Below are 12931 nucleotides of genomic sequence, written 5' to 3'. Positions count from 1 at the left end.
ATTGGTGTGACTGGAAATTCACTCTCAGAGCCACTTCTGTGTCATCTACTAACCATTTAGTCTACACTAGGGGGGCTATGAACCTTTTTCATGTAATGATAGAATGAGGTACAGTTTGTTCTTCAAGTAGAAGCCTTTGTAATAGAATGAAAGGCCCTTGTATTTCTCCTTGTATTTTTCAGTGACTAAAGATTCTGCTAGTCAGTTTGGAATGAATAGTATTGTTCTTTCATCTGCTTAGTAACTGGTTCTATTAAAAGTGGTTGTGGTCTTCCATGTGCTATATACTGTACCTGGTTACATACAAAGACAATTCTGATTACAACCAATACTATATCTTCTGCTTACTGTCTGTATAATACCTTAAGAGTGCATAGTATTTTGTGGAGGAAAGTTCCATGGAGCTTGCCATCATTATTACAGTCAATCCAACACATACCACACACAGAATGCTGTAATATTGATAAGTAATGTTGTAAATCATACTACACTTGCTATTTGTCACTTTCCTCTTGGAACAGTGCTGTTAAGTCTGGAAATAAGGGTACTTAGAGATGTTCAAAAGATGTTTGAAGATGACAGGCAGGGATGAATTCTATTTGACTCTTTACCAAAAGCCACCAAAAATCAGTTGGTTAGCCATCTCTATTTTGGATTAACCAATCTGTACAGAGAAACTTAGATCAGGAAAGCAAAGCAGAGCAAACATATTATTCCTGCACAGTGCTCTGTTCAGTAGTCATTGAGAGGACTAGGAGGAGATAAGAGGGAAGGCTATTTGTAATGAGCTTCCCTCCCCCTTTTTTCTTGTACTTTATTGAAAAGACCTGCCAGTTTGACAAATACCATCCGTAAGAAAGGAATTATTATATCTCCAGCCCTCAGGGGTTCCTTATCTCAAAACCAGCCTTTATTATGGTTTTATGGTTTTCCTTTGGCATTAAATCCCATTTTTTCTTAAATAAATTTCGAAGTACAGGAAAGGCTATGTATTTGTATATGTTTGTAAAAATACAAAAATTAATGTCAACACTTCCCAAGATGAAGTGTTTTGCTTGCTCTGTGGAAAATTGCTTTATTTGCTCCATTTGAAAGGGATTTCCTTGAAGTTTCAATCTGTAGGTGCTCCCTATTTCTATTACTGTGGGATTTGAATATTTGAAGTCAGTAAAGTTCAAGTAGAAAATGACTAATTGTTCTAAAGAACTAAAATCCCAGTCAGGAAAGAAAAATGAAACCACACCGAAACCACATTTGTAAATGTTCCTGCAGTAGTACTGAAAGAAATATGCTTGAATAGTTAATTTGACATGGAGGTACAGATACGACATTCATCTCAAATGTCTGATGAATGGAAAGTAATTAGTAGCATACTTAAATCAAGATACCAGAAGTAAGACAATAATGAGATGGGTTGCACAGCTGGAGGACTGGTAGTTTATCTTAAAACATTTATGAAAAGAGCTAAGTTCACTGTCATAGATCTTCCATGAAATACATATGAACTGAAATCCTTTGGCTAATTTGGGAGTGTGTAAATATTAGGGAAATATTACTGATCACTTGATAATGACGGTGGCAGTGCTTGTTGCAGTGGGTTTTTAAACTGGCTGTGAAGGCAGAGAACTGTATTATTTTTGAACAATGCAAATACAATTTGTTTGTTTTACTGAAAACTTTTCAAATTATTTGATACATGTTTTCTTATGCTATTGTTTTGTCTTTCAGCTTGTGATGAATGGAAAGTTTTACCGAAACCTAATCTGCATCGAGATGTCAACAGATTTGGTCACACTGCTGTTGTCAGTAATGGGTAAATGAAGCATCTTTTAAATTTTCCTTGTTATTTTTCTGAATGAAAAAACTGTAGTAGGAATGACACTTTTGTGAAGTATGATTCAATGACATACAACTGATGTAATTTATTAAAGGGAGAAGGAGTGCTCATCAGGGTCTTTACTTGTCTTAGGTAATCAGTACAGCTAATCATCAATCTGCCATGCTGTGGGATCTGTTCAATGGTATTTTAGGTGAACCTTCTAGTGTAAAGAGGTGTTTCCTCAGTATCATGAGCTACAGTGAATTTGATGAAAAGTATAATCCTCAGATATAGTGGGAGAAATCTCTTTCTCTTTGCAGTGTGCTATGATTCATTGTTCTATAATCATCAAATAACTGTGTAACTAAAATTTGCATGGAAAAGGCAAAGTTTTGGCAATACTGATATGGCTGTTATCTCAGTTGCAGGAGAAAAAGCCTGCCAGCACCTAGATGATAGGTTTAACCCCAGGCAGCAGACAAGAACCACACAGCCTCTCACTCACTCCCCCACCAACGGGATGGGGGAGCGAATTAGAAGGGTAAAAGCTACAAAAACTCATGGGTTGAGATAAAGACAGTTTAATAGAGAAAGCAAAAGCTGCACACACAAGCATAGCAAAGCAAGGAATTAATTCACTGCTTCCCAAAGACAGGAGGTGTTTAGCCATCTCCAGGAGAGCAGGGCCCATCACGTGTAGCGGTTCCTTGGGAAGACAAATGCCATCACTCCAGATGTCCCCCCTTCCTCCTTCTCCCTCCCACCTTATATACTGAGCATGATGTCCTATGGTATGGAATATCCCTTTGGTCAGTTTGGGTCACCTGTCCCAGCTGTGTCTCCTCCCAGTCTCCCATGCATTCCCAACTTCCTTGCCAGCGTGGCAGTACGGAAAGCAGCAAAGGCCTTGACTCTGTGTAAGCTCTGCTCAGCAATAACAAAAACATCTCTGCATTATCAACTCTGTGTTCTGCACAAAACCCAAACATAGCCCCATACTAGCCTCTGTGAAGAAAGTTATCTCTACTCCAGCTCAAACCAGCACATAAGTGTATTGCTTATCCTCTAGAAAATGTAGCATACATTCCTGTCATCTGTTGAGTAGAGGAGCTCAGTAAAGTTGGATCATCTAGAAACAGGAGGTGGAATAGATCTGCCATTTTCTGGATATGGTGGCTGAACTATGTACTTCTTTTACTCCAATCCCCAAAGATAAAATTGTAGGACAAATCTCCTTTTCTAGTGGAAAAGTTGTAGAAAATAGTAGTCAGGTTTAAAGAAATTTATACTGTTTGCTTTTGTCAGTTTTACTTTTGCTGATTGCCAATTGGGCTAATATCTGACAATTGCAATACTATAGATCATTGTACTACTGATTGTTCCTCTTCTACCTTATTCATTACACTAATAGTATTTAGGTATATGTGGGCAACTTACATATCCTCTACATAGGGATATTGTTTAGGTCAGAAATAACATAGGTAGTAAGTAAAACTAGACTTAAGAGTGTGAATGCTTTTAACAAAAATAGCACTAAGTTGCAAGTCTGTACACAGAGCACTTGACATTAATCAATGAACAGATGTATTCATTAAGAGAAAAATGCTTGAAATTAATGATTTCAGCAGCTGGTAGTTTTTCATTCTGATTTGTGTGTTTTATGTCATCTAAGCTATGTCTGATACTTTGAGAACTGTCTCTTTCAATGAATGATATTCAAGGTGAAAATGCCCATTTTGTTTTTTTTTTCAGAACATAGTGGTATTTTTGGTAGGGTTTTATGTACCAAAAAAAAAGTACATTACAAGATCATCTCCAGCTTTCTACTATTGGTAACTCTGTGGTTAATTCTCTTTTAAGAGAATATGGTACATCAGATATACGAGTTCTCTATTATCTTTTGCCTGAGACTGTGCGTAATTTTAAGTGAGAAGGGTAAGGATTCCAGTCTAGTCTTGTGGTTATGATGTCAGCACTTACTGCACTGGAAATGTTATCAGAAAGAAATATCCATCTGCCAGTTCTTGCTGCCTGTCTTTGAAGTCTTTTTGAAGGAAGATGTTTTCATTTCCTGCAGGCCATTATTTCATGCCCTTTTCTCATTATCTAGAGTAGTTTCTTCCAAAGCTCTTAATTCTTCTTTCCGGACATCTGGTATATGCCACTCCCTAATACATATAGTACAGTGAGCTTTCAGCAATTTGTTTGTTAGTCTAAATTTTCAGGGAGAAATAAATTACAAAGCTAAGCAATAAAGGAACCACTGACAGTCTTTATTAGGTTTTTAATTGTCTATCAAGACAGATAAGAAATCAAGAAAATGTGTCTACAATAATAGTTGTATTTACTTACTTTCTCCCAATAGGTCCATGTATATATTTGGAGGTTTTTCAAGTGTTCTGTTGAATGACATCCTCGTGTACAAACCTCCAAACTGCGAAGCATTCAGAGATGAGGAGCTGTGTAAAAATGCTCGTCCAGGAATCAGGTGTCTGTGGAACAAGAAACATTGTGAATCCTGGGAATCTGGACATGCTAATAACATCCTTAGAGCAAAATGTCCTAAGAAAACAGGTAACTGGGTTCAATCTTCCAGTATCAGGTTTGCAATACAGTCTAGGAGATGAGGGGGAAGTGGAGGCAGGATGACCCCCAAATGATCCCCAAATTAACTGGGTGGAACTAGTAACTGGAATGTTAAGACTCTTCTGTTCTGGGAATACCAGTGCAAGAGATGTCTAGACTATTTTTAAAAATCATTCAGTTATGGGATCATTTTGTATTTTAAATACAGGAAAGTAGGTGCAAAAAGGCACAAGTTTAAGGCGCTAAGGGAAAAGCCTAAGAGCAGTCTGAGCACAAGTGGTCACTGCAAGTGATATCTGGCATTTCAGGGATATGGCACTCACACCTCTATGTACTGATGAGAGAAGGAAAGTATTATTGCTTCCAGTTGATTACCCATCAAACAGGAGCATTTGTACAGGAGAATATAGCACAGTCACAGCTGGACAAAAACTCGAGGCAAACAAGCCCTTTGCTGCAATATGTCAGAATGGGTTCAAGTTTGTCATCTGAATTTCTCTGTGGCATTGTGATAACTTATTGTTTGAAACAGCAATTTAGTGTTATGAATAACTGTTGCAATCTATTCCTGAGCATTTTGGCTTGTCACGAATAAATTGCTTGTGAAAGTGTTGTTCTTATACTTTACATGAACAGAATATGCATCTCTGCTACATGCACCTACTATTTTTTCTGTGCATCTTTCTGAAGTGTAAAATTCCCAAACTTTGGCTGTGTTCTACATGTACAAACTGCCATACAGTTAAACTTCCAGTCTGTGGTTTATATTTGTTGAAATGTTATTAACACTACTATTAATCAGCACTTGAAGAAAATTTTCTGCTAGATTTTATTTGTTTCTGGACTGTAACATTGCAAACTCAGGAACAAAAGGTACATGATGTGACAAAAATGGTATCTGGACAAAGCTTTCTGAAAAACTGCTTTCGTACATTTTCATAACATTTAGAGATCTAGGGTCTAGAAAGTTTCATCTCTTTATAAAATGAAAAAATCTTGAGACATTAAATTAAAAAGTAACACAGAAGAAAGTGCATCTTATAAAAAGCTGATCATATCAACAGGTGTTTAAAAAAAAACAAAGCACAGACAAGCTGAAGGTTAAAAAAAAAAATTAGAGCAGTTTCTAAACTACAGCTGCTGCAGTGGGAATGAACTACAACTCAGCTTGCAAGAGATGAGGTCAGTAGAGCTGCAGTTCCAAAGACATTGTATGAACAGCACTGTTTCACTACTGTCAAATTATTCCAATTTCAGGTGGTATTTTTTTGCCAAAAGCCAATTTTTCATGCTTTCTTTTACAATGCTTGGTTCAATTGTTACCAGGTTGAGAGTATCATCTGAGGAACTTTTAACAGTCAATATTAAAGGATAAGCAGAAATTTAAGTGGATTTTCAAAGGATCAATTCTTGGATAGCAAGACTTCCCTGGCAGGAGAATCTCTTAAACTTGAATGACCCTGAGACTAAAGGAGCCAAACTGAACAGGAGATAAATATACTACTCATTGTAGGAGATGGTACTAATTCTCCTGGTTTGGGTCATGATGATTTTTCACATTTTTGCCTCCTTTAAACAGAAATAATAATTTGTGTCTCAAACTATATTAAATGCTTAATACTGGGAACTGAACTAAAATTTAGGTTATTTCACATGAACTCTTTCTTAAATACTTTTTTGTAGAGAAAAGACCGAACTCTAAATTTGCAGTCCTTATTAGGTTTATAAATTAATTCACAGAAACTGAAAATTTCCATGTTTTGTTAATATCTGTCTTAGATTTTTTTTTTATTTACTACTTTTAGCTTGTCTACTTGCACACCCATCAGATGTTTTTCATCAGAAACCTGCATTTGAAGAAAATCTTTCTTCTGTGTTAAAGAAGTGAAGAAAGAACAGTTGAAAAACATTTTCATGCTCTTAATTTATGCATTGTGCTATGAGAGCTTGTATGCAGCAAATCAGTGAATATTCCTTTAGTTTATGTAAGACTTATGAACCTTCAAATGTAGTTGTTACTGAAGGAATTTTAAAAGGAGTAAATCTTATTAACTGAATAGAAATAATTTCCTACAGTAACTTAAACCTTTATGAATGGCTAGAGTTCAAATGAAGGGTGTAACAGAACATGCTCTAAGCAAGTGTTAAAAATATGGTATTGCTCTTTCTGTGGGATGTTTTCTTGACTTTGATTTGTCTTACAGCTGCTGCAGATGACAGATGTTACCGATACGCAGATTGCGCGAGCTGTACCGCCAACACTAATGGGTGCCAGTGGTGTGATGACAAGAAATGCATTTCGGCAAATAGCAACTGTAGCATGGTGAGTCTTTACAAATCTATGAGCATGTTATCAGTGCTGTTCCTTCTCTAGGTACAGTAGACTAATAGAAGGTTGTTTTGAACGTGAATATAAACACAGAGATGACACAAAGTTGGGAGGGAGGCAGGAGGGCTCTGCAGAGGGACCTGGATGAGCTGGAGAGATGAGCTGATTCCAACAGGATGAGGTTTAACAAGGCCAAGTGCTGGTCCTGCACTTTGGCCATAACAATCCCATGCAGTGCTCCAGGCTGGGGACAGAGTGGCTGGAGAGCAGCCAGGCAGAAAGGGACCTGGGAGTTTGGATAGATAGAAAACTGAACATGAGCCAGCAGTGTGCTCAGGTGTCCAAGAAGGCCAATGGCATCCTGGGCTGGATCAGGAACAGTGTGGTCAGCAGGACCAGGGAGGTGATTCTGCTCCTGCACTCTGCACTGGTGAGTACACACCTTGAGTACTGTGCTCAGTTCTGGGCCCCTCAGTTCAGGAGGGACATTGAGGTGCTGGAGCAGGTTCAGAGAAGAGCAATGAGGCTGGTGAAGGGACTCGAGCACAGGTGCCATGAGGAGAGGCTGAGGGAGCTGGGGGTGTTCAGCCTGGAGAAGAGGAGGCTCAGGGGAGACCTTATCACCCTCTACAACTCCCTGACAGGAGGTTGGAGTCAGGTGGGGGTTGGTCTCTTCTCCCAGGCAACCAGCAGGAGGACAAGAGGGCACAGACTCAAGCTCTGCCAGGGGAGGGTTAGGTTGGATATTAGGAAGAGATTTTTTACAGAGAGAGTGATCAGACATTGGAATGTGCTGCCCAGGGAGGTGGTGGATTCACCATCCCTGGATGTTTTCAGGATGAGACTGGATGTGGCACTTAGTGCCATGGTCTAGTAATGATGGTGGGGTTGGACTTGATGATTTTGGAGGTCTTTTCCAACCTGGTTAATTCTAGGATTCTGTTTTCCAGGCTTTTGCAGTAAAAATGTTGTGGAGCGCAGAGTTGGGCTGCAGCAAAAATTCTATTCCAGTGTAAAAAAAATTATTCTTTAGGTTTGTGTTAGCCCACTGTATATTTCTCAGGGCAAATGCTATTTTTGCCTTATTACTGACACTTGAAAGATCACAGAGTCATAATTAACTTGGATTTTGTGCATATGTGGTGTACAGTACTCAGGCAGAACCTATGGAATCCCATGAAGGGTGGCTGTTCGTTTATTTCCCTTTCAAACAGGACCAGGTCAGTCTCATTAGCCTTGGTATTCTGATCACTGATCGTCATCGAAATGTTTTTCTTTAAGCCATGGAGTTACTTGTCATCTCATTAAAGGAATATGAGCCTCTGTAACCATGAGTTTAACTGGTTTGTGATGATTTGGTAAGATCTTTTTAATTAAAAGTAATCAGAATTCATAGATTCATCCAGGTTTATAGTTTTCTCTTTTTCATATTGCTTAGTGCCATGTTTTATACTTTATGTTGTTGTTCACCAGCTGCTGCATCTCTTGCTTGTTCATTTGATTTTTGACAAGCTTATAAAAGTATTTTAGCTTAATAAATTTAGCCTCCTTATATTTTTCAGCTAGCTGCAGACACCTGGCTGTATTTGAGTTCAACATCTTTTCTTTACAAACTTCCATTAATAAAAGTAGCATGCTCTCTGGTTTGAACCTGATGCAAATCAATCTTGTTCTCCAGACAGACAAATTAAGGTGTGAGTTGTATTGACTCTGACTCAAATCTTGCCCATTCAGAGTGAGCACAGCCAGCTCTAATCACTGGCATTTGTAGCTAGTCACTGCTAGTAAAAGCAATGCAGACACAAATTCATCAGCAGCTGCCTTCTAAGTGTCAGAGGCATTTCACATTCCAGGCACTAATGGTTACTTTCCTTTCTGATCTTCAAGGGCTCTTCTTTTGCTTGACACCTTGTACTATATTAGGTGCTAATTTTCTAGCCATGGTTTTCAACTCCTGAGCCAGAACAGTTGCTAAGGAGTGGACCATCTTCATCCCTAATAATTGTGGAGCACAGGGCATTTTATCGTGAGCTTCTCAGTTCAGTATCCTTCTTTGACAACCTTTCATGACTGAGATTGTCAGCTTAATTAGCAACTGATGCACTGGTCTTTTCTTTATCGTTTCCTGTCTTTTATATAGGGTTTGAAGTGGATAGCAAAAGCTCTTAGTGTAGTTACTAAAGAATAGGATAGCAAAAATTCATCAAAATAATTTCTGAAAAGAGGTGCTAACATGTATTGAAGGTGGCTGTGGCAAAATTAGCCTATTGGCTGTGAGATGATGGAGGCAGAATTTTGTGGCTTCAATATAAACCCACCAAAATAGCATCAACAGAATGGCACCATGTGGAGAAACAGAATGGATCAGGCTGATTATCCATTTTCATAGACTGCTACTTATGGACTAGGCCCACAAAAATGAAAATGTTGTGACAGCACTGTTATAGTAATATGGGATAACAAGCTGCAAACTCAGAAACATCACAAGGACAGAGCCCCATTTTTGCAGCTGTACAAAGGCCTTGATTTATGACTTAGATCATAGAACTCCAGATGAGACAGACAATAATGGTTTAGAATCTGCTGCTTTCCCCTCATGGAAACTGGCCAGTGTACTACAGATATGTTGGCAACCAGTTTGGCATTGGCCTCATGGTCACAGATACTTGCAAAGCTGTGACTGCTTTGCTATTTGGCATTGGCCTCATGGTCACAGATATTTGCAAAGCTGTGACTACTTTGCTGATTGGAAGGCCTTTAAAATATGAAAAATTCCCTGAAGTAACTATTTGGCCAGAGGGACCTCCTAAGTAGTGCCAGCACATTGATGATGCACATATACCTGCCTTTACTCACCATCTGATATGAGTCAGCATATTAACAGGACACTATTTTCCACCACTGTGCAGACTCAGGGATCATCAAGGTATGTATTATAGTCGTATCTGATGTAATTGCAAGCAGAGGCTTGCAATGCCAGGTCGTTCTGGAGCTCTGGCTCATTTCAGCACGAGCAAGGTGGTTTGTTTTGTGGGATACTTCTGCATGTTCTGCTGTTAGTTGGCTCCATCATATCTGATGCAAATGTTGAAGGTTGCCTTGGAAAGGACAGAGACTGCTTACAGTGGCTCTACATGATATGCTGTTCCATTTATTATTCTATAATAAAATGTAGTGTTTATATATAAACCACCAATAACAACAAAAGATATTTAATTTTTATCTTTGAGATTGATAGATGCTAAAAACGGTAAGATCATCTATTCTACCCTTTTTCAAAATTGAACAGATACAGATGCTGGTTTGTCATAGGGGAAAAAGCAACTATAATACTGTCATTAATACTGTCTTATACCAAGTACAGACTTCATGAAAAATGACATGCTAATATCTTTATAGCTTCCTCTTTCAAACTCTTACATGGAGCCTCTTGCATTTAACCCAGGGCTGTTTTCAGCTTTAAAACATTGAATATTGTCTAAGACACACAAAGAAGGAAATTACATCATCAATGTACTTTACTGTTTTTCTTACGCTCATTGTCTGCATCAAGGATGGACATTTGAACAGGAATATTTTGATTGGGTTGTAAAACCAAATACCTTTGTCTATGTATCCCTCTAAGCATTCTGTCTTTTGAAATTGGGAGAAACAGCTTTTTCATGCTCATATCTACCGTTTTTCCTCAGCTTCTGTCTCATGTTTTCCTTCTTTTTCTTCCCCAAATTCTGTCTCCTGCTTGTGATATATTTCTGACTTTTGTGGAGTAAATTGTATTGACTTTTCCTGTCTTTGTCTTACTCCTCTACAGTAAAAACCAAAGTGATCAGTGCAGATAGGGTAGCTGTAATAATATATTGTAATGATATAGTATATAATAACTGCTTGTCTATGGTGTTGGACATAATCCTTCATTTCATAGGAATGTCAACTGCCCACACTAAAAGATTGCAAATAAAGTAACTTATCCCTCATTACTTAAGGAGAGTATTTTGAAGGCTTGAAATGCAGTCGTAATATAATACCAAATTTTACTTGGAGAAGAAAATGTTTTCTTTTCAAAACCTTAGATGTACTTGCAAATAAATTGAACCTACTCACTTTCCTATAAAATTTCAACTCTTATTCTGAATCCTCACATTAAGCTTGTTAAAATATCTACTCTTTTATTGTAACAAACAGCAGACATATGGGAGGGCAGGATAAACTGAGAACACTTAATTGAATTGGGATCAAGAACACCAGGCAACAGGACATGAACATACTATTTGTTTGGTCAGAGTACGATCTCTGATGTAGCTTTTCAGGTGGAATGCATGTGATTTTTCTTGTTTGGAGAGACTGTGGTGGGAAGAGGCACAGCTGAATATTTCTGCATCCACCTTGTACTGCATTTGTATTGCTTTCAGGTGGTCCAAGGGGAACATGTTCCTACAACAGGGACCTGTTTCTTCTGTAACTGAGACCACCCACACCCTTACCTTCAGTAGCAGTTTCTGAATTTCTTGTGTGTCAGCCTCCACACATGCAATATGATGAAGCCCCAGTTGATGTCAGTAACCTTAATACAGCCCAAATTGCTATGTGATTTGAAAGTATTGTACATCTGAGTGCAGCAACATGAAGTAAACATTGGTGAGCCCAGGAAGAGCATCTTGCTGAGGCTTGTGGGATACTAGAGGATGCTTCAAAGAGAGCTGATGTCCTACATTGTTAAATATTTTTACACAGTGCTTTAAAGACAAGAATCATTGATGCTTCAAAGAGAGCTGATGTCCTACATTGTTAAATATTTTTACACAGTGCCTTAAAGACAAGAATCATTCTTTTTGTAATGCTTGCATCATTCCAGAAAATTATGGCCCTCTTTCATGATGGCAGTTCTTGGATGATATGGTAATACCAGTAAGAATAATCACAGCAATCTACCTACATTTGAGAAATTCAAAGAATAGTCAATGGAAATGTATAAAGTAGCAGCAGGAAATATGAGTAGAATCAAATTTATCTTGGAAGGCAAAAAAGAAAATTTGTGACTAAGGAGTACCCAGTAGTATGTTTTGGGAGTAGCTTCAGAGAAATAGGAGCAAATCTACTACATTAGTAATTTACATTTAGGCTAGGCAAACTAGACAAGGTTTTACTGCCAAGCTGAAAAATCCAGGCAGAGGATACATAATTTAATAGGAATTTCTGAAATTCTAAGATAAACTACTGTAGTATTTTCATTCAACAGTGAATATTCAGAAAATCGCTGCAGTTCATAATTCTGTCTATATACCACCATATCAGGATCAGTGCTTTAAAAAAATTTAAGTAAATGAGACATAAGAGGGGACTTTTATACATAACATGATTTACTCATACTTTGGTGTGTAAACATTATAAATATCCTACAGCTATATAGAACTTCTGTAACAGATGGGCTGTCATCTTTCTGAATTTCGTTGGGTTTGGTAGCTTAAGTTATAACCTTAATATTGTGTTAATATGAATTACCTATTGAATTCACATCTACATTGAACTAATGAGATTTTCAGGCAAGCAGTGTTTAAATTGGATTTAAGGGAAATAAGTGCTGGGAATAAGGGAATACCACCGAGAACATTATTATAGAATCGTCGCTAGTACTTTGAATTTTATTTTAAACATTAAATAACCAGCGCACAACAAACTTCATGATTAGAAAGTAATAGAACAAATATCTTGGTTTAGTTGGAAAATTGTAATCTATATGTAATACCACTGAAGAGGATATAATTTAAAAAAATCTGAATACTTAAGAGTCTGTCAACATGAAGTGTTAAAAGTGAGTATTCATTGGGTAAAGTGAGTATTCATTGAGTAAATGAGCAGATGGTGGTTACTCAAGCTCTAAAATTCACTTTAAAGCATCTCTCAGGCAGTTTTGTGAGTATGCTTCATGACTAAGTGAAAGTAAATGTGGGTTTATACCAAAGGTTCTTTGTGCTTTACTGTTTGTTTGGCTTATTGGCCTACATAGACATTCTGTTACGTGTTGGCATTGCCTTTATCTGTGTTTCATCCTATGGTATAGGTACCTTCTACTAGAGCTGCTTCTCTGGTTCTTTTTGCTTTACAGTAGCCTATCTTATAGACTAGAAAAATACTTAGTACCTCTTATAATAAGCTTGCTGGTGGGCATCTGATCCAATAACGGCAAAGTGTACCAATAA

The 12931-nt window shown here is 37.7% G+C and overlaps 1 protein-coding gene across 1 annotated transcript in view; it reads left to right on the top strand.

Moving 5' to 3' along the window:
• The window catches only part of LOC103798922 (attractin-like protein 1), a gene marked incomplete at both ends in the record, with an annotated part of 177051 nt that overhangs the window by 93866 nt on the left and 70254 nt on the right, over window positions 1-12931 (top strand). The window contains 3 exon segments of the mRNA XM_009071208.1: window positions 1729-1813; window positions 4185-4393; window positions 6610-6728. Of these exon segments, the coding sequence (XP_009069456.1) occupies window positions 1729-1813; window positions 4185-4393; window positions 6610-6728 (413 nt within the window).

This window comes from Acanthisitta chloris, unplaced genomic scaffold, assembly GCF_000695815.1.
Source record: "Acanthisitta chloris isolate BGI_N310 unplaced genomic scaffold, ASM69581v1 scaffold1623, whole genome shotgun sequence".
Taxonomy (NCBI): domain Eukaryota; kingdom Metazoa; phylum Chordata; class Aves; order Passeriformes; family Acanthisittidae; genus Acanthisitta; species Acanthisitta chloris.
The sequence above is the reverse complement of the archived record's forward strand: the minus strand, read 5'-3'. Positions and strand labels throughout refer to the sequence as shown.